The sequence below is a fragment of the Sitophilus oryzae genome, unplaced genomic scaffold (assembly GCF_002938485.1).
Source record: "Sitophilus oryzae breed Bouriz unplaced genomic scaffold, Soryzae_2.0 scaffold_556_pilon_pilon, whole genome shotgun sequence".
Taxonomy (NCBI): Eukaryota; Metazoa; Arthropoda; class Insecta; order Coleoptera; family Curculionidae; genus Sitophilus; species Sitophilus oryzae.
Window position 1 is genome coordinate 511,852 of NW_022147147.1, and position 22,813 is coordinate 534,664.

The window sequence follows — 22,813 nt, forward strand, 5'->3', positions numbered from 1 at the left end:
CTTGAATCATAACTCATCATACAGTCCCAGGGCTTTGACAAAAGCCAGTATCTGGGACGGTTTTATAGAGGGTAGTTCTCCATCTCCAATATCAGTCGTACCAAAGTTCATGGCACGAATGGTTGTCGTCTCGGCGCACTCAGTGATGAGGTGTACTGGTGTTTCACCATCTTCCCCACAGAATCTGCATTCGCCGTTTCTTCTTAGTTTCAATCTACTGAGGTGTTCATTGAGGAGACAGTGTCCTGTTAAAAACCCCGTGACAATCCGAAGATTGTTCTTACTCAGACCCAGGAAGATCTGTGATTTTTCTTGATCATAAGCCCTCAGAAACTTCTTCGAGTGTCTTAGACCATTGCAAGATTTCCATTCCAGGTTGCGGATGGAATCTTCCAAGTTCTTGAGTTCCGCCTTGAGTTGGTTACCACTGGAAAGCAGAACGGTTCTGGTCCAGTTAGTGGAGTGTTCGCTCCTTTCCTAGCTAGATTATTTGCTTTTTCATTGCCTTCTATCCCTTGGTGAGCAGGCACCCAGTGTAGGAGGACTTTGTTTTCTTTGCCTAATTTATTCAGCTTCTCTATGCATTCTTTGACCAATTTCAAATCGATTGATACTGAGTTGATCGCCTTTAACGCTGCTTGACTATCAGATAAGATGGCTATTTCTTGTTTCCGATAGTTCCTATCTAAGATAAGTTGTACGCATCTCTCGATAGCGTAGATTTCTGCCTGTAGGATACTAGGGTAAGTGCCCATTGGTTCGGAGTAATTAGCTCTCGGCGCAAACACTCCGATCCCTGTTCCCGTATTGGTTTTGGAAGCATCAGTATACCAAGTTATGGTATGGTCTTTTAACTGCTGGGCAAGCGTTTCGCTCTTCCAATCCTTCTTATTGCTCAATACTACATTGACATGTTTGTCAAAGTTGTACGTTCTTGGCATATCGTCCACTGGGAGTTGCAGGAGTGGTATTTCCTTTTTGAGGGTGTTCCAAGCCCCTGATCTGACAATTCTCCCAGTACTAATTCCGTTAGTGACCATTCTAATCATTGTCGCATTGGCATATCTACCAATGACAATGTGCAGTGGTGTTAGATCTAGAATGACCTCCATTGCTGCTGTTGGACAGGTTCTCATGGCTCCTGTGATGCAAACACATGCTAGTCTCTGGACTTTGCATAGGTTTAGCCTTGCCGTCCGTTGCTCAGTTTTGTGTACCAGGCAACTGCTCCATAAGTAATCATGGGTCTTACTATCATGGTATACATCCAGCGCAAAATGTTAGGGGAGCAGCCCCATCTATTTCCGGCCAGTCTTCTGCATATCATGAGAGCCTTTATGGCTTTGCTGGTAGTGTTCTTAATATGCCTGTTCCACAGGAGTTTACTGTCCAGGGTTATTCCCAGGTATTTAACTTCCTGTGTTGGCAGTATTTCCTTTCCATCTAGTTGGATTCTTTTCAAGTTTTTCAGACTTCGCCTTCTGGTGAATGGCACTATCGCGGTTTTGTCTGAGTTGATACTCAGCCCGACAGTCCTACACCATCTCTCAGTGATACGGAGTCCTCTTTGGATAATATCACACAAGGTGCCTTCATGTTTCCCCCGAGCGATCATGACTATGTCATCTGCATACCCAATGCAGTGTATTCCCGCTAGAGTTAATTCATCTAGTAGTTCATCCACCACCAAGCTCCACAGCAAAGGGGAGGTTACTCCACCTTGTGGAGTTCCTTGCGTTGTTTTAACAGCTACAGTTTTGGTGCCCATCTGAGCCTCTGCTGTTCGTGTTGACAGCATTTCCCAAAACCAGCGAATAATAGTTCTGTTCACCCCTCTTGTTTCTAGAGATCGCCTGACCACCTTATGTGGTATATTGTCAAACGCCCCCGCAATATCCAAGAAGGCACAAATTGCTGTTTCTTTGCTATCCAGACTTGTCTGTATTAGCTCCGTTAATTGGTACAGAGCAGTTTCTGTGGATCTGCCCGTTCTATATGCATGCTGACTATCATGCAGTGGTTTAACCTTTAGATGATTTTCTCCAATATGGTTGTCAACTACTTTCTCCAGCGTTTTTAGTATGAACGATGTGAGACAAATAGGCCTAAATGACTTGGGATTTGTCCAGTCAGTTTTGCCTATTTTGGGTATGAAGATTACTTTTGCTCTTCTCCATGTGGTTGGTATATATCCCTCGCTAGACTGCTTCTTGTAATGCTTAGTAGATGGTGAGTAGCTATTTGCTGACCCTCCTTTAGAAGGGCAGGAAAGATCCCACTCCTGCTGCTTCATAGGGCTGAAAGGTGTCGATCGCCCATTTCAGTTTTTGTTCTGTTATTACTAGCTTGGCCACTTCCCAATCTTCTCTGCAAGGATTGTGGGGTTCAGTGGGAGCTACATTAGTATCAATAGGTATGCTACCTGGAAAGTGTGTATAAAGTAGGAGATTTGCTCTCTCTTCCTCTCCCTCCGTGTAGCTTCCGTCAGATTTCTTAAGTGCCATGTTGGGGATAGATCCACTCTTGGCCATAGCTTTGTGTAATCTAGCTGCATCAGGAGTAGAAGTGATGTTTTCGCAAAAGGATCTAAAGTCAGACTTATACTCAGTTAATTTCTCGCTGTAGAGCTGCCATTCGCCACTGGATTTAGCTCTATTAAAAAGTCGTCGGACCTCCGATCTAAGTTTGGCCAACTTTTTGTTCCACCAGGGCTTGTTGTTACTTTTCTGTATGCCTTTACTTGCGGGGCAACTAGATTCATATGCATCCAATATTGCACCGCTGACTTCCCTTGCGTACCATTCTAGATGCAGATGGTTTCTGGCCCTACTTGCATCTATACGGTTTAGGTTGTCTACGAGATTGGAGTTATATATGTCCCAGTCTGTTTTTCTTGGATTCCTTCGAGTTTCTGTTTGGAGTGTGATTCCTCCTAATATGAACTCGATGATTCTGTGATCTGATAGGGAGGGTTCCGTTGAGACCCTCCAGTGTTTCACGTAACTGATTACACTAGCACTCCCGATTGTTAAATCTAATACTTCTGCCCGCGTTTTTGTCACGAACGTGGGGCTGTTCCCTACATTGAGAACTTCAAGATTGTATGCTAAGAGGAATTCAAGTAAACACTCACCTCTAGTGTTAGTGTTAGTGCTTCCCCATACCTCATTGTGTGTATTGGAGTCGCATCCCAATAGCAGAGGTAGTCGCCGTTGGCTGCAGAATCGCACGAGCTCCCGTACCTCCGGAGGCGGTGCCTCCCGTCACCCGGAAAGTAAGCAGAGGCAATCACGATGTTTTACTGAATCCTCGATATTAAGCTGAACCATGATAGGAACAAGATCTCGGGTTGTAAATTCTGAAACACATGTGTAGTTAATGTCCTTTCTTATAAGAATACAGGCTCGGGGAAATTCCTGCCTGTTATCATATATTACCTTTGAATTTTTTCCAGACAAACCTCTAATTTGTCCCTGATACACCCATGGTTCCTGGGCTAGTACCATTGCATAATGATTTTTCTCAAAGAGTCTTGCTATTGTAGCGGAAGACCCTTTTGCATGGTGCAGGTTTATTTGGGATATCCCATGCATGGGGGGGGAGGGAGAAAGGATGTTGGGTTTAGAGGTAAGCTCCCGACCCTTGCTCTAGGAGGTGGTAGCTTGAGTGCCACTAGCGCAGGACGGTCCCGCGCAAGTGTCAGCCACCTCTCCTGTAGTTTTCTTTGGGGGGTTTGACCCCTTGGAACTTTCATTGTTCCTGTTCCCAGTGTCGCTAGGGGGTTTCCCCACAGCTTCTCCGGTGGTGTTTTTACTGTTATTTCTGGATCTCATAGTGTTCCCACGAGTCGCTAGGGATAGTCAGTCCACTTCTACAGAGCCCCGCATGTAGAAGTAAGGGGTAAATACAATGGGGTGCCCCCTGATGCCCCAAGGTTGAGACCAGTAATGGCTAGTCCTCTATCTAGCCACGCATCCCTTTGACCTGGCCCCGCCATCGTAGGATTTAGGTTTTTGGTGAGGTTGTCTCCTCTTGGTCCAGGCGGTTAAGCCAAGACCCCCCCACACCCTCTACCCGCGAAACATGCCCACAGACACTAGAAGGTGCCTGGTTTAAATGTCTTGGTGCAATTCCCTGGCCACTACAGCCAGAGACAAGACAATGAGTGAGATGCCAAAGAAAGGACCGAGCCAAAGTGCTAGAGGAGATTCTGCCAGCACCTGACAAGGAGCTTCCCCACCAACGACAAGGTCTTGCATCTCCTAGGGGAAGTATGCCTAGATACTTAAACTTCATCTCTTGCTGAATAACATTGCCCTCGACTTCCAGTTTGCATCTTAGTGGTACTTTTGATGTCGTCATGCATTTAGTTTTCTGGGTCGATATTATCATATTAAGTGATTTGGCAGTGCAATTAAATCGATGTAATAAGCGCTGTAGATCGTTCTCATTTTCAGCTACCAATACGGCGTCGTCGGCATAGCATAGAATAGTAATTTCCTGGTAGCCCATACTGTATCCCTTCAGTAAGCGAAGAGGGCTCAGGGAGTCACCTTGTCGGATACCACAGCCTACATTTATTGGTTCGGTCAGGACCCCGTTAATTTTAGCTTGAATTTGGTTCACTTCATATATGTTTTGTATGGTTTTAACGAGGTGGGATTTGCCTATTGTAAAGAAGGTGTACAACGTCTCTTAGCTGCACACGGTCGAACGTTTCTCTCTACATTTTTCTTTAATTTCTGGGCGGAACAACGTAGTTTTATTTATTTTGGTGCTATTATTTCTTTTTATAGTCCGGGTGCCTAAAGCTTCACATGCGGATGCACCTCTTTGACACATGCACCTCTTTGATGTTGTTCTTTAGTTTCTCCCAGGAGGTATTTATGCTATCCTCTGCTTTTATTGGGTTTACTTGGATTTTCTCTGTCAGTCTTTTCTCATATAGTTGTTAATCGACAAGTCCTATAGCGATTCGATGTTTATCTTAACTTCTTGAGTTGCTTGTCCTAGTTTCTTATGAGGTTTAAATTTTAATTTGATTTTTGCAAGTAGCAGACTGTGATCGCTTCCTACATCGGCTGAGTTCAGCGTTCTGGTATCTAATATTTGAAGTGGATGTATATAGCTGTTTGTAACAATATAGTCAATTGTAGATATGTGGCCTCTAGTATTGCTAAATGTGAATTTGTGTTGCTCTTTATGGTCGTAGAATGTGTTGTTAATACGTAGTTCATTGAATGTGCATAAGTCGATCATAAGTTCTCCATTCTCATTCAGTACATTTTCATTAAACCTCTGCTTGATTCCAGGGATTATTTGATTCCGATGTGGGCATTGAAATCTCCAAGAATTAATATTTGTTGATCGCTTGGCAATGATTGAATTGTATTTTGGAGTTGATCATAGAAGGACTCCCTTTCTTGTTTTGGTTTATTGTCAGGTGAGTAAACTGACACTATATTTAGTTTTTGATCTTCTGTTTCCATTCTTACGACCAAGATTCGCGAGGATACATAACTGCAGTCCCGTATGTTTGATTGGTACGTTCTTGCTACTGCGATTGCTACTTCTTCTTTTGCCCTTGTTTGTTTTTCAACTCCGCTGTAGATCACTAGATAGTCATCGTATTGTAATTGACCTTTACCTTTCTTTTCCGTCTCCTGTAGGGCACATATATCGATTTTATTATCTTTAAGTTCTTTTAGGGTTTCTTGATCTTTGTTGTTAAATGAATTTATGTTCCAGGTGGCAAAGCGCAGTATACATTCCTTTTTCCAGGCCGTTATCCTTTTTCTTGCGTGGGTCATCATCAATAAATCAGTCGTTTTCCGAGGCAGAGTGTCGGTTCTGTGAGCCGTGGTTCTTTTTTACATCGGGTAGGGAGATAACCTGGCCCGACAACCTTCCTCCTTTTTCCGGGCTTAGGACCGGCAACACGACCACTGAGCTTCTCGGTCCACCCAGTTATCGCGCAGGCGGAGTTGTTTGTATTACGTAGGAGTTAAAATTAGTGGTATTAGATCAAAAAAGAAGAGTAGGGGATTCGCTCAATTCGCTGTTCACACAGACAGTTTGAAATCGATCAGAAACTACATTATTTGAGACCTGCGCATTAACATTGGTTTGGAAGAAGTCACAAACATGTTGGGAACACGCTGTGAGAACAAACCTATTGGAGCCGCTATCGATCATACCTTGTTTTCTTTGTATCATGGATGTATGCTAACCTTTGCATTTGGACATAATATGTAATCCCTCCTTGTATATTTGTTGTCAACAATGCCATATTACTACATTCGCATAAATTATAATTAAATAATTAGGTAGCTGGCAAGTTTAATCACACTTTAGATTAAGGTTATTTTATTTTAAAGAGAAAATATGAAAATATTAATTCAACATGTGAGCAGAATTTAGTGATAAAAAGTTGTTTGTCTATAATATATTTAATGAAAGAAAGACTTGTCAGTGACACTTGTCTGTTTTTTTTTAATTCAGAACTAATTTTTCTGACAATTTTTGGATGTCAAAATGGTCCTCTGATTTGACACACTTAATATTTTTTGAATCAATGTGAACATTTTACACAAATATGGGTTTAATCTTTCCAGGAACATCCAAAGGACTTATATTTGAAACAGAAATTGTGGCTGAAGGAGATAAGTTTTTCTCATCAAGTTTGGAACAATATTGGAAACAGGTGAGTATGTTTAATTAACAATTATATTGTGGTTCTGAATTTATTTTTTACAAGCTTCCAAACTATTTACCTCTGTACCTTAATAAGGAGATTGAAGGTTTGGTAAGTAAATATATCAAAATCTGAATGGGGAAAAACAAAAGCATGTAGGGAATCATTTTTCTTTAGGATTTATTAGCTTTGCTAATGGCAAAAAATATATACATAGCAAAAAAAAGGTATATAGTGGTTTGCATAGTGTTTGGAAAGTTTGGGTGGGTGAGATTTTTACTGCTCTGAAGCTGTCATATTCATGATTTAATTCACTTTTATATAAAAAAAGAATTACAACAGGTTCAAATACAGTTCATACCAAATAAACTTTGAGTCACGTGATTAAGCTTGACGCAGCGTTGCCCACTTTTACATATTTTATTTTAATCAAAATATTTTAGGAAACAAAAATAAATTAATTATAAATATATAAACAGATATTATTTACATCAACTAAACTCCTCAAGGCATATAAAAGGCCATTACTACCGCAAACCAAACTTAACTCACAAATCATTTTGAAAAAGACTTAAATTTTAAGTCTTAAGTCAGCTTTCGAAAAATTACTTAAAATCAAATGACTTAAATCATTAAAATGATTTAAATAAAAAAAAGACGTAAGTTTTCTGTGAGCTTGCAGCTCTGGTACTATATAAATCAAATTTAATTTTTCTGGAATAAATATTTTGCATGTTTATCAAGAATAGTCTGTCTGGCGAAAAAAAATATGTCATTACTAACGGTACCTTGTCTGTATTTTTAATTCATGGTTATATTGTCCTTCTCTCATTGTTTGAATGTCTTCTGTGAGATTAGATTGTAATGACATTCTAGACGTGTTAAATTCTAATGGCATTTTGATTTAAATAGGTTTTTGATATTGGAAAGAATACAGACACTCCAATTACGGCTTTGGAGTATTTCCAAGTATTGGGAACAGACAAATATGTCATTTTTGCGGCGACTCCTTCAAGATTATATTACTTTACCGGTAGGAGTGAGAACGATGAAAAATCATTTTTGCAACATATTTTTCATAATGTCCCCGAGGAAAAAACATTTTTCGGTAAGTGGTATACATGGTTTACAAACTGTAAATTTTGATTAAGAAAATTAATTTAATAGGATGCCTTACTTGTTATTTTTTTTCTGTTTAAACATTGTTTGAAAGTGATACAAAAATACTAAACTAAATTAGTGTTTACATAGAATTAGCAACTTATTTCGTGAGATCACTATACATACAAAGTGGCGCCTCTCATACGACGCGGAGGCTCTAAGGAGAACGCTAGTTTATATCGAAATAAAATTTTGGCTAGGTTAGGTTAGATGTATGTTAATTGAAAGCATTTTATAAAAATGCTAGTTGAAGCCTGGCGCATCCGCCACATCAGTCCGGCGACGACAATTTTTAGAAGAGCCAATTAGCTATCTTTTAGTAAAAAAAGCAACTTTCTAGAGCAAGTCGTTACTTCAGTAGAGACGACACAGGAGACGACACACATATGGAGTTCTACCGGATGTCCCCAAAAGAAGTTACACATCAAAGTTGTGTTTTTTGTAATGATAACCAAATTAAAATTTGATACCAGAAAAAATATAGGGTGAGACAAAATTAATATGGAACATTAGCACAGCCCGACTCTACTTAACAAGCCGTGAACAACCATTTGGCAACGCCGCTACCGGCAAGAGATTCAGATCGGTTTCTAGCGAGGGCGAATGCCCGACGGCCGTTTTACCAGCTATCGAGGCGCGTATTTTTAAATTAATTTAAGGCGCGATTTAAGGATGTCGTAAAATAATTTATTAAAATAATTAAATCAGTATAATTAATATTTAAGATCTTTGAAACAAATTAATTTTTCATGATACTGTAAAAGGCTCGGTAAAAGGACAGTTTAACTGATCAACTAAAAGTGCCAATATGCTATAAATATCATCATATTCATTTGACTCATAGTGTCCAGACTCGTGTTCAGATGAAAGAAAATACAATTCTTTTTTTAGTTCTTTAATCCCCTTGTTAAGAAATGTTAGGTAATTTTGAGGATTAGTTATTGATTCTGAACCCGAGTCCGAACCTTTATTTTTATAACGAGAAAGTACATTTTCCAGTTGAGACCACCTGGTTAATTTCATATCTATTGGTAAAACCCATTTTACGTCATTAAAACAGAGTTCACTATTATTTAAGAAAACACTTATTTGCATGTCCAAACCTACCGAAATATGATTACAAAGGAAATTCTAAAGTACTTTAGAGTCTTTTACAATCTTAATATTCCAAGATTCATTTAAAATAATCCTATTTCTAAAATTTGAAGTCAAATTGTCAAAGTTTATAATTAGATTTATTTGCTCACTTCGATCTTGCATTTCTTTGGTTCTTTCAGCAGGACTTTTTCGGGGAACAGGGACTGTTTTTGACAAGTAATGTGGCAAATTTGCAAAGATACTAGGCACTGTATTTAACTTTAGTCTAGTTTAAGTAGGTACCTTTTGCATTGATCCATCTGGCAAGCGATAATCCTCCTCCCTAATAATGTCTCTTTCTACAACATGCTCAGCACAAACCACAGAATATTTTGAGGGTGACCTAGGAATATTCCTAAGCCATTGGGCTTTAAGGTTTTCATCCTTTGGAAAGGTAATAACAGATACCGCTGGTTCTCCTGCATCAAGACAAGTTTTATAATTGGAATTGCACCCAATCACATAACAAGGACATGGCATGGTAATTTTTGATTACAACAATAACTACTTTCAATAAATTGTTTTAAAAAGCACCACAAAATGTTCATTCGCCGCCGAATTTGCCGCCATTCTTTGAAGAAAGCACTTAACCTCGCTTACAACCCGACGAATTTTTCACCCACGGATATTTGTTTTTACGCAATGTCTACGGAAAAAAATTGTCCCGGTAACTTACAAATCTCACACAGTAAGACTTTTCACAACTTTAGTCTTTAACTAAACAATATTTTCTTTCAAAAAAGCGGATTTATTTACAGAAACATAACAGAGCAACAGGTCAATGAACGTAAATCATATGGCTAAATGTATATCGATCGATCTGAAACCAGGGTTGCCAGATTTCCTTGTTCACGGCTTGTTAAGTAGAGTCGGGCTGTGACATTAGTCACTTTTCAAAAAGCAAGTTACTCCTTTATTTTAAATGGAACACCCAGTATATTATTCCGGTGTTCAATGGGGAATTCATATATCTTCAAAATATTATTAAGGTTGCTTCTCAGACAAAGATTTTCCTAGATATTTTAATTTTTATGATTTTGCGTCAGTAGATCTTTATTATTTGAAAAATCTAGGGTGGCTGTGATATACCTTTTGTTAGTTGAACAAAAATTAAAGGATGTAGAGTAAATTACTGGTAATGTAAAGATACACGTTTAATTGACATATTTTAATTATTACAGAATTAAAACTAGATATAAACGTATAATTATGTGACAAAAATTAGCTAGATGAAATCAAATGATCAGTATGTTTTCTTTCCTGTTTACTGAATAAAAAGATTCTCTTTTCAAGCTAAGGGGCATATGTGGAGTACTACTTCGAAAAGCAGCCACAATCATTTCTTTCATATTGCGTCAGTTGTTGAGTTTGTAAACAATAATAGTTGGTTGAGTTTTGTAAACACAGTCTTTAGCATATCCCCATAAAAAATCCAGACAGATAAATCAGGAGCATTTAAGCATTCTATTAATTGGTGAATGCACACTGCAGCCACAATATGAGATAGCCTTCTGTCTTTTTTTAACATATATTTGAATTTCCATGTATGGCATCTTCATCATTTCTTACAATTCAGACCTTTGATTTAGGATGATCTGGTGTGTATTTTTAGCATAGGTGTACAAACAATATCAGTTTACTATAAAAGGACCAAATAATTTGTTTTATATAAACGGAGAAAATTTAAATTATAAACATAAACAGATAATTTGTTATATTTACACTATCTTCTATAATAAGCAATGTGTTTGTATTCTTTGTAGCGTCAGAGAGCAAACTAAGGTACTCTAAACTTCAATTTTGGTCAGAGAATCTAGTGACGCCTAATACATTTACATGGATAACTGAAAAAGGAATATACTATGGGGAAGTATGTTTTATATGTCCCTGTATAAAAATTTATTTTGTAACAAGCTACAAATATGTTATTTGTAGATTGATATTGCCAATGACAACGACATGACTAGCTTTAGCAGCAGAATTAAGGAACTGGAGTACCCAAAACCGCTTTATGAAGATTATTCAAAATCGCCAAAATATCCCCTGTCAATTGCGTTAACGCAGTTTCACATTTTACTGGCATACAGCGACAGTATTAAAGGAATGTGTCTTTTAAATCAAGAGGTAGTGTACGAAGACCAGTACAATGAAGCTTTTGGGAAATTAGTCAGTGTTTTGAAAGACAGTAGAACAGGTATAGTACAATATAACGCAATGTCTGTTGTGATAACAGAATTTGAGATCAAATATTTCTAGCAGAAAAAGTTAAAGAAAACAAATTTTCAGTTGCGGTCAAATATTTTGTACTTTTGTGGATAAAGCTTTAACTTTCTAAGTCCTCAGAAATATTTATCATGTTAATTTGATTTAACACATTTTTTATGCTACTCCAATTGTTACTCTGTTGCTATATTTAATAGGTCAAATATGGGCTGTTACTGAAAATGCTATGTTCAGATTTAGGGTGCATAAAGAAGAACGAAATATTTGGCAAATATTTTGTGCAAACAAACAGTTTGATTTGGCTAAGAAATATTCAAGGGGCAATGAAGCTTGTTATAACCAGGTAAGTAGTTATATTTACTTTAAATAGTTACACCAATTTGCAGTTATCTATTTCCGTAGAGTTTTATACAGGGTGGCGCACCCTCATTCGCCTCGGTTAATTATACAAAACCGAAAAGATGTAGACGAAATATTTTATGGGTATATGTGGGAAGATAATGTGCATAATTTAAAATTATTTTGAAATATACAGGATGTGCCAGAACTATGTGATCGATACCAAAGTTAATTTTTTTTGTTATGGAACACACGGTATTTTATTTCATTTTTGGATTTTAGGACATAAAATAAGGCATTTGTTATAAGGATTTAATATGTCTAGAAGCTGTGGTTTTTGAGATATTTAAAGATATTTAAATATCAAATAATAATGCTATAATAAAAAAGGTTGTTAACACCCTGTACATTACTTTTCAGAATTAATTCTTGTGTTGACTTTTAAGCCAGAGAAATAAACTTTACTAAAAAATTTGATTGCTTCCTTAAATGTATACGTGGCACAGTGATCTGAAAGTAATTTTGGTTATAACAAAGAGATTTTAAGAATACGAAAAAAATACGATTTTCTAATTATTGAATTTCAAAAAAAATCCGTTTTTTTCCAAAAAACTCAGCTTTTTTGATTGCATCTTGGCGAACATCATTCTGAACATAAATCCTAAAGCGCAACTTTACCCCAATTTAATCATGTTCGTACCTATTACGATTACCGAGATACCAATGCTCGTACCTCGAATTTGTAGCACCCTGTATATTCAACTTAAGATATAAGTTAAAACGATTCGAGATGAAAATATAATTTTCCACCAGTAAATCCCGTAAAAAATGCTTGGTTCCTTAATAACGCATCGGACAACATTCGTTATACAGAGTTTATCTCTGTTGTCGTCATGGGCGGGTCATGGCGGGTAAATATATAATTTAGATTTACTTAGTAAGCCTTGGGGTATGATACTTACATACTAGCTAGCCGGACTAAGGTGGACTTTAAAAGATAAATTTTGTGAAACTAGCAAGAACATCTTTTAAATTAACATTTTATTAAAACAATTTTGCTTAAAATCAAAAACGCTCTTGCCATTTTTTTTGGATACTGCTTAAAAGCCCAGTCCTTACCCTACACGTAGATGTCTTTAGTTTCTTCCACGAACAATTTTTGCCTTAGTTATAATTTGTTTTACTTTTTTTCTTTAGGCTTATGGTGATTACGATCCAAAATTATACTAAATGAACCTTCTGTAACTTAAAAAAAATAATTTAGGAATTCACTTATAATGCGTCATGTCTCTGGGGTCATTTAAGAGTTTAATTAGCATTAGTTAAGGAAGATACCAGGATGTCGGATTTGACCACTTATGACCTAGCCCCAGATCACTGTGCGTGGGTATCAAAAACTGCTGGTCTATTTTAAATATTTATTTTACATAAAAACTTCGTTATTTCAAATGCAACACTCTGTATTTTTAAAACAAGTCGAAGCAGATTTAAATGATCTTTCAAGCTATATTAGGAATTCCTATACCTAGCTAGCTCAGATTTTGAATAAAAAGCGATTTTTTAATAAAACGGCAATCAAGATGGCTGGTGTCGCCATGGCAATTTTCCAGTGACAGTTAGTAGCTATTTTCAAAATCGACATTCGTTTATGGACTTTATTTAAATTTATAACAGTTTACTTTTATTTAATTTACCTACTAAAGTTTATTTCTCTGGCTTAAAAGTCAGCATAAGAATTAATTCTGAAAAGTAATGTACAGGGTGTTAACAACCTTTTTTTATTATAGCGTGCATATTTAAATATCTTTAAATATCTCAAAAACTAAAGCTCTTAGGCATATGAAACTCTTATAATAAATACTGTTACGGATTCCGTGGATCCACTAATTTAAACTCACGATAAAATACTTAACGAATTTATTTTTTCTCACTCTGTACATACAATAACTAACTATTTATAAAATTCCTTGACCAAATTGTCCGATTCGTAATAATTTAAAGGGTGGTATATTCAAACTTCAAACTTCAGACTGCTCCGACTGCCAAAGCGCGGGCCTTATATACCCCCTGGCGAGCGTTTCTGGAACGTTCTAAAGAATTCTGTAATTTTCTTTTACTTTCTGGCGAATTCGCCAGGTTCCTCAATGCACGTTGCGGTTATGTAGCAGTAATGCGGTTATGCAACCAGTAATACAGTTTACCGCTACAGACACCTTGACAATACTTTATTTTATGTCCTAGAATCTAAAAATGAAATAAAATACTGGGTGTTTCATAAGAAAAAATATAACTTTGGTACGGATTTTAGTTCTGACACACCCTATACATTTCAAAATAATTATAAATTATGCACATTACCTTCCCACATATACCCATAAAATATTTTGTTTCTACATCTTTCCGTTTTTGTATCATTAATCGAGGCGAATAAGGTGCGCCACTTTGTATACTTCTCTTTTTAGAAAAACAAAATTTGCCTTTTATTTTTTAATACAAAGCAGTTTAGGCCACACAGTTACGCTTACACTTATTCTTTCCTATAGAACATTTGAGATGTAGCCTTCCTAATTCTTTCCATTGCATATTTTTGGGGAAAATACTAGTAATTACTTTTCTTACCTTAGGTATTGATAAAGGAAGCAGATATGTTATTTGATCAAAAACAATATCATCTTAGTGCTGAACGATATGCTGAAACACAGTCGTCTTTTGAAGAGATCTGCCTGAAATTTATGCAAGTCGATCAACCAGATTCTCTTAAGATTTTTCTAAGGAACAAATTAAGTATGTCTTAGTATACCATGCTGGCAACTCTTACTTTTGGGTCGGTATTTACATAGGTGAGAGTAAATCGCATTGCGATCTTATTAAGTCGGAGTGAGAGAAATGCGACTGTGTGCTGTTGCGGCGTTGTCACATTTCGCCGGTACGCCTTTCCCTATCAAGTAAAGTAAATCACGATCGTAAACCGCTTATTTTTAAAAAACTTTTTCGAAAAGATAACTAGATAAAATCAGTAGATATGTTTCTGAGCAACTGAAATGGAATTATAAGGATATCGTTAGGGTGTCCATTTTTTATGACGAGAAAACGTCAGTAATTTAAAAGCAACTTTTTAACACATAACACGCGGTAACTCAAGAACCACTTTAGATATTGAAACTTTTTTTTGTTTTATTTTCAAGTTGGGGACTTTTACAAGATGTTTGAATAAGAAAAGTTCGATAGGCTTCATTCAATAGTTTTAAAAATCCCAGCCATTTACTTTTGGTTTCAGCAATCGTGTAATTTTTTAATTTATAAAGGTTTTCACATACTGTCTGCGAATAAAATATAGCAGAAATATTAAGAACGTTTGTGAAAAAAACTACAATTAATTATTCCTAATGGATTTCGAGATATCGATTTTTGAATTCAGAGATCTAATAGCGCGACCACTGTCGAACACCAACTCAATACCACTTATTTTTACCAAAAGTACAAGTGGTTCTAACTTGCATTTAAAAATTTACAAGCTCTAGGGAAAATTACAATGACTGGTTAATAAATAGACAAATAAAGTATCACGAGACGTAATTAAATCGTGAAGATGAACGCGTGTACATCATGCTTCCCTAGAATTTTAAGTACTAATCTGCTTTATCCCCTTCCACGTCTCTTAGCAGTGTGCACAGTTTCTCGGTTTATTTCATACGTTTGGTAACGTTTTTATTGTTCTCTCTTTGTTCAGTACATTATAAACGCATTGTACTCTTTTTACATACGGAAATCTCGACCCAAGACTAACCTTTGCCAGCTCTTAGTATGTTACATAGATAATAAAAACTAAACATTTAGTTTTACATTTTAGGCACTTTAAAACCACAAGATAAAACTCAAATAACGATGATTGTCCTTTGGGTTGTCGAATTATATCTAACAAAACTTGAAGAGAAAAGATTACAAGGTTTAGAAAAATCAGCTACATACGATGATATACAAAAAGAATTTGAAACTTTCTTGGCTTTAAGAGAGGTTGCGTTTGTTGTATTTATTCACACATAGTGCTTAAATATTAAATTTATTGTTGTAGGTAGCAGATTGCATACGAAATAATAAACATACTATATATGAGCTGATGCAGAGCCATGGGGATAAAAGTAATCTTATTAAACTGACTATTGTTAACAAAGATTTTGAACAGGTAATGTTGTTGCTTTAGTATTTTAGATAATAATTTTCTAAATTATATTTGAACTAATATTAAATTACTTTAAAGACACATTCTGTATAACTCTTGGCTGTATTTTGTTTTTCATTAATAGCCTAAACCCAATCACATCTTAGTTATAGAGGCCTTTTCATCTTAGATCTTATAACCCACGTTAAAACCAACGAGAGAAAATAGCGTTATTGACTCCCGGTCCGTAAAAACTTATTTTCATGTATTTTTTAGCAAACTGTATATAATTGTATTAACTTTAATTCGTAAACTAAGTTTTTTATAAACTTTAGTATTTGGCATATTATACAGGGTTAATCGTGGGGGTTGTTTTGTTACCTTAACTTTAAAACACCCTGTGCGATAATTTTGTCTGTAAATTTTCTTAAAATATAATTTTACGATCAGAACCATGACTCCTGAGCATTTTGTTCTTTGATTCATGTCAATACATGCTTTGTTTAATTGTTAAGAGCGAAATGAACTGATCACCATCAATTTTCAATTTTTTCAATTATCATTACTTTTTGATGTAACTTTGGACGAGATGGTTTTGGTGACCATTGTCGTAACGTCACATATTACACTGCATTGGATACTCTGTACTAAATTAAAAAAATACGTTAAAGACTAATGATACATGGTCCTGGTTTTTTTAATCATTCATAACGATAACAGAACTAACGATATTAAAGAAAACATCTGTAATACTCAAGTAGACAAACAAACAAAAAAATTGTAAAAAATACCCTAATACTCTATATTGCCTACCTTGGCTGCTACAACTGCCTGTATACGTCCATTCATACTGTTACTGAGGCTGTATACCCTGCTGGCAAGTGAAACCTTGGGTCGGCGTTTACATGTATAGGAGTGAATCGCTATGGCCATCTAGTAAGTCGGAGAGAGCAAAAATACGAAGTATTTTTTACATAACCACTCAATCTGACGCTAGATTCCATGCGCTTGGCAAAATACTTGTCTTTATTCAGTACATATTATTTTGCTAAGCGTGTTGACCGTACTCTTCGTACACACGAAAAGGCACCCAAGACCAGAAATGCCAGCCCTAGTATATCATACTGCATAAAGCTGTACGCACACAGGTGCGATCACGGCCGCGATCACGATCTCCACGCGGCCGCGGCCAAAAGTTGCTGAAGAATACATATGAGCCGTTTCACATTGGCGCGATCGAGTTTTGGAGACGGAGCGGCCTGGCGGCGTTCTATTCTGCGGTGGCGATCAGATTCAACTTGTCGAGTTTGATCGCGTGATCGCGACCCAACTGATAGGAATTTTCCATTATTTTGTGTGTTTTTTCTTGTTGCAATTTAGAAATTTAGTTAACAGAGCAGCTAATAAAGGCTGTAAAAATACACAAAATTCTATATTTATGATTTATCCGATGCAAGTTACAAAAATAATAGAATTAAAAATAAAAAGTTTAATACAAAATTGGAGTTGCAATTGGATTGGATAGTACATATGTATACATTTTTTATTGTTTAAGTTTAAATATTGTAAGTAAATATTTAAGAATGTTTTTTTTTCGGTATACATAATTCACATTTTTAATTTGTACCTATGTATACCTACAGGATAGCTCACTACATATAGGTACGGCGGTGAACGAGAACGCGAAGGTAGTGTGCTAGAACAATCGCTCATGTTATCGCTGCCCTGATCGTGATCGTGATCGCGGCCGTGATTGCACCAGTGTGCGTGTAGCTTTATGCTTTCCCATTCTTCTCTAAGAACCAAGTGAAGTTCATTTAATGAAGCTGGTACCGCTTCGCGACTTCTAAACCTCCTGCCAAGCATTTCCCAAACGTCGAACATGATGGGCAGTTCATAGTAGAATATAGTTCATAGTTTACAGTAATCACTAAAGCCGCCTTGTCATATTGTAAAATAACTTCAAAAAGGAATGATAATTGAAAAAATTGTAAATTGTTGGTGGCAAGTTCATTTCGCTCTTAAAAATTAACTAAGGCATGTATTAACATGATCCAAAAAATAAAATGCTTAGGAGACATGGTTCTGACCGTAAAATTATATTATAGGAAAATTACACACGAAATTATTGCACAGGGTGTTTTAAAATTAAGATAAAAACAACCCCTCGCATAACCCTGTATAATATGTCAAATAGGTACTAAAGTTTATAATAAAACTTAGGTTTAAGAATTAAAGTTGATATTATTATATACAGCTTTCATGATTTCAAATTCATGAAAATAAAGCTAAAAATAACAAAAATATATTCTCCGTTACGTTTTTTTGCATCTGAGTGTAATTAAAACTTTATTTTCTTCGGAGAAGATTATACCTTTTCTGTTAATCTAATAAATTTCTGAATCTAACAAAAATATAGCCACTGGGCAATACAGGATGGATATTTTTGCGGATGTTGCGGAGAATGGTCGTTGAAGCACGGACATAAAAAAAATCTAGAAAACGGTTGCGAAAATGGTAACCTAATCAATTAATTGTTCTGTATTTCAGCTTGTCCGCCAGCATATTTTCAAAAACAATTTCCATGACGCATTGGAAGTTCTTAAAAGTCAAAATAATTTGGAGTTGTACTACCAGTTCGCTCCGATTTTGATGCAAGAGATTCCTAAGCATATGGTTAAAACACTAATAGAGCAAGGAAAGAAACTGGTACCATTACGTCTATTACCGGCATTAGTTTCCTGCAATGGAGAATTGCATGCTCTAGAAGCTATAAGGTAAATGTAAGACTAGTCGAATTTTATTATATGGTATACTACAAGCGATAGAAATTCGTCACCTTGGCCTCTTTAATGGCAACTGAGCAAAATTTATGTCAATCAACATCATTAAACTTTATTTTTTGAAGATAGGTTTGGGTCGGAAGACTTTTTGCTTTTTTCAAATTATGGAGTGTAGAGGTAAGGAGAAATATCTTCGTCCGTTAAGAAATGGGTCATAAAAAAAAGGAAGACTTAAGATGGCGCTGCTGTAGCAAAAACCTAAAATTTAAAATATGCGCCGCAAATTTTTAGAACAGGAAATGATTCAAAAGAAATAGATATTTGACGTGAAGGCGCGGGTTTAAAAAAAAATACAAATTTTATTTTCATGTCACATGAAATAAATTATCAATTTTTATTCAGCAGCAATAGACTGGGTCTCTAATATATAAAAATAATTGTTTTATATTCTAAAAATAAAAAAAAACTTTTTTGGGTAGTGTTTGGTTATGTTACTTTTATTCTCTTATCTATGGTTACTTTTCATTTTTTTGATGTATGCGTCATTAGCGCCAATGTGGTTATTTGGTGAACCCTTATTCTTCCCATTTTTGTGACCACTTTTTCAAATAAAGTCCCATAAGAGATATTTCTCCTCATTTGTACACTCCATATTTCAAATGAATATTAATTTAAGAGTCCAGAGGACATTTTGTATGGACCAGTTAGATCTACTATACATAATAATGTAAAATCTTAAAATTAAGAAATTGCCACTTATGAAGTTTTTCCCCTAGACCCTTCAATTTCTGACACAATTTTTCATCACAGTTAAATTAATAATTTGAGACAGAAAAAAAGTTTCTGTATGGACGCTACTTTTAACCAAAACTGCATGCATATCTTATGTTTGTAGATATTTAGAATTCTGCATTACCAAATTGAAGAACATTGATAAGGCAATTCATAATTTCCTTGTCTCCCTGTACGCTAAACACGATCCCCGGAAATTAATGGACTATTTGAAATCACAAGGGCAGGAGTTAGGTTTGGTAAGTCTTTTAACAAAATTGATTCAACTATTCAATGAAAAATATACCGTGCTGGCAACTGTTATTTTTGGGTCGCTATTTACACGTGTGGAAGTAAATCGCATAGGGATCTTATTAAGTCGGAGTGAGAGAAATGCGACGGTATGCTGTTGCAGTGTTGCCGGTACGCCTTTTCTTAACAAGTAAAGTAAAATCATGATCGCAAACCGCTTTAAAATGCTTTTTTTTTTCGAAAATATAACTAGATAAAATCATTAGATAGGTATGTTTCTGAGCATCTGAAATGAAATTATAAGGATATCGTTAAGGTGTCCGTTTTTTATAAGAAGAAAACATCAGTAATGACGATAATTTAAAAACCCAACTTTTTAACACATAACATGCCATAACTTAAGAACCACTTTAGATACTGAAACTTTTTTTATTTTGAAGATCGGATCTTTTACAATATGCTTAAATAAGAAAAATTCAATAAGGTTGTTTTTTTCTATTCAAAAATATTAAATAATCCATTCATTTACTTTTAGTGCATAGCAATTTTCAGAAATCGTGTAACTTTTTTTATTTATAAATATTTGCACATACTGCCTGCGAAGAAAATATAGCAGGAATGTTAAGAAAATTTTTGAAAAAACTGCAATCAATTATTTCTAATAAAGTTCTAATAGCGCGACCACTGTCGAACACCAATTTAATTTCACTTTTTTTCCAAAAATACAGGTGTTTCTAACTTGCACTTAAAAATGTTCAAGCTATAGGGAAAATTACAACGACTCGTTAATAAATAAATAAATAAACTATCACGAGACGTAATTATATCGTGAGGCTGAACGCATGATGTACACCTTTCCCTAGAACTTTAAATACTGACTGAGGTACTGATTGGGTCGACCGGTCGAATGTGACAAATCTGCTTATCTTCTTCTACGTCTCTTAGCAATGTGCACAGTTTCTCGGTTTATTTCATACGCTTGGCAACGTGTTTACTGTTCTCTTTGTTCAGTACATTACAAACGCATTGTATCCTTCTTACATACGGAAATCTCGACCCAAGACTAACCTTTGCCAGCCCTTAGTTTGACAGTGACAGTGGCCTGTCATTTGAATTCAAAAGTATTTTTTTCTCTTATTTTCTGGTTATGATCTGTCAAGACCATATATTCTCTCGCTGGACAAGCTATAGCCTTATATTATATATTATACAGGGTTGTTCACCACATACGACACGGAGTATTGTAGCTAAACGATTAGATTTTTACAAATTGTAAGTTTTGGGTTCATTGAAGGACTATTAGAGCTACAATTTAAAAATATTTTTACAAGATACAGAGTGTCCCAAACAAGTAAAAAATATTATAGTTGTATTTTTTTAAATGGAACACCCTGTATATTATTCTATTTTGAGATTCTACGATCGAAATAAAATATAATAATAAATTTGATTAAGGTTTATCACACTTAAACCTTACCGTTTTTGAAATATTTTCAATTTTATGAAATTCCAGTAAAAAAATTAAGGCTTCATTTCTCCAAGGGTATCAAAGTTTTTTAATGCTAAATATTTACTGAAAATTATTCATTGACTAGATATTGTGTTGCAATAATAAAAATTTTACTGCCTTATACAGAGTGTCCAAAAATTTATACTAAATAATTACTAGCTTTAAACGGCAATAACTTGGTTAATTTAAATAGAACACCCTATATATTTTACCTGAAACAGATGCACAATTTAATTGTCTATCAAATTGTATTATACCATTCTTTACCTATCTCTTCAAGTTTTCATAGAAAATGCATTTTCTTATAATTTAGACCTCATTTATCACTATACCCATGGAATATTGACATTTCAGATTTTTTATAGCACCATATATGTACAAAATGTGGTGGTAAATATTGCGAGTTCATTGGCGTACAAAAAAAAACTATTTAAATCCTTGTAAAAGAGTATACCAATTATTTACCACCATTATTTCCGACCAAAAAAACAAAAATTAGTTAATTACATACTTTTAAATTGTTTTAATTAATAAAGTATTCTAAATAAATGTGGATTTGGCCCAGAAATCAATATAAAAATAAGTTATGAAAACGTCTCTGTTTTTATAAATAAGCATTCGTCAAAAAATGAAATAAAATTTATAAGGTGTTACTTTTTACCACACTGTCTAATACACACACACACACACAAAATACAGTTTTTTAGTATTTGGAGCAATTATTATTAATCAACGTAAACAGTCAATTAATGTAGTTTGAATACTGGGATCATATTAATTGGTCCTCTTTAACAAAAAAATATTTAAACGGTATTTTTAATTTTTTAATTAAATAAGCCACTATATCGACAATTTTAGTATCTGTACCCTTTGAAAATTTGTTATATCTTTAAAAATAAGCTAAAATGTCAATATTCCATGGGTATAGTGATAAATGAGGTCTAAATTATAAGAAAATACATTTTCTATGAAAACTTGAAGAGATGGGTAAAAAATTGTATAATACAATTTGATAGACAATTTCATTGTGTATCTGATTCACTTAAAATATATAGGGTGTTCCATTTAAATTAAACAAGTTATTGCCGTTTAAAGCTAGTAATTATTTAATATGAATTTTTGGACACTCTGTATAAGGTAGTAAAAGTTTTATTATTGCAACACAATATCTGATCAATAAATAATCTTCAGTAAATATTTAGTATTAAAAACTTTGATACCCTTGGAGAAATGAAGCCTTAAAAATTTCACTGCAATTTCATAAAATTGAAAATATTTCATAAACGGTAAGGTTTAAGTGTGATAAACCTTAATCAAATTTACCTTTATTTCAAACGTAGAATCCAAAAATAGAATAATATACAGGGTGTTCCATTTAAAAAAATACAACTATAATATTTTTTACTTATTTGGGACACTCTGTACCTTGTAAAATATTTTTAAATTGTAGCTCTAATAGTTGTTCAACGAACCCAAAACTTACAATTTGTAAAAATCTAATCGTTTAGTTACAATACTCCGTGTCGTATGTGGTGAACAACCCTGTATATTATTATATTATTACTTTGCTATCGCAAACCATATGACTGAAAAATATCAAAATAGCAATAATGTTATATTATTGCTAACTTCTAAGAAAACGGGTTATAACATAAACACTGTGATTCAGTTTTTGTAGATGGACTTTTTACACTTTTTAGATAAGTAAGGCTGAAATAGTTTCTAAAAAAGATTTTTTAAATTAGAGAAAATATATATTTGGTGTTCTTTAGAAAGGGAGAGGA

The 22,813-nt window shown here is 34.8% G+C and overlaps 1 protein-coding gene across 2 annotated transcripts in view; it reads left to right on the forward strand.

The window, feature by feature from the left end:
- Nucleotides 1-22,813, forward strand: part of LOC115887211 (vacuolar protein sorting-associated protein 18 homolog) — a 36,571-nt gene that overhangs the window by 5,276 nt on the left and 8,482 nt on the right. Inside the window, exons 5-15 of one of the 2 annotated variants that reach the window (XM_030906573.1) lie at nt 6,615-6,703; nt 6,758-6,805; nt 7,607-7,802; nt 10,756-10,862; nt 10,928-11,186; nt 11,413-11,558; nt 14,179-14,338; nt 15,405-15,568; nt 15,627-15,737; nt 18,264-18,490; nt 19,392-19,527. In XM_030906573.1, coding sequence (XP_030762433.1) covers nt 6,615-6,703; nt 6,758-6,805; nt 7,607-7,802; nt 10,756-10,862; nt 10,928-11,186; nt 11,413-11,558; nt 14,179-14,338; nt 15,405-15,568; nt 15,627-15,737; nt 18,264-18,490; nt 19,392-19,527 — 1,643 coding nt within the window. The remainder of the gene's footprint in view (nt 1-6,614; nt 6,704-6,757; nt 6,806-7,606; nt 7,803-10,755; nt 10,863-10,927; nt 11,187-11,412; nt 11,559-14,178; nt 14,339-15,404; nt 15,569-15,626; nt 15,738-18,263; nt 18,491-19,391; nt 19,528-22,813) is intronic. The other variant, XM_030906574.1, reaches the window with a different exon arrangement.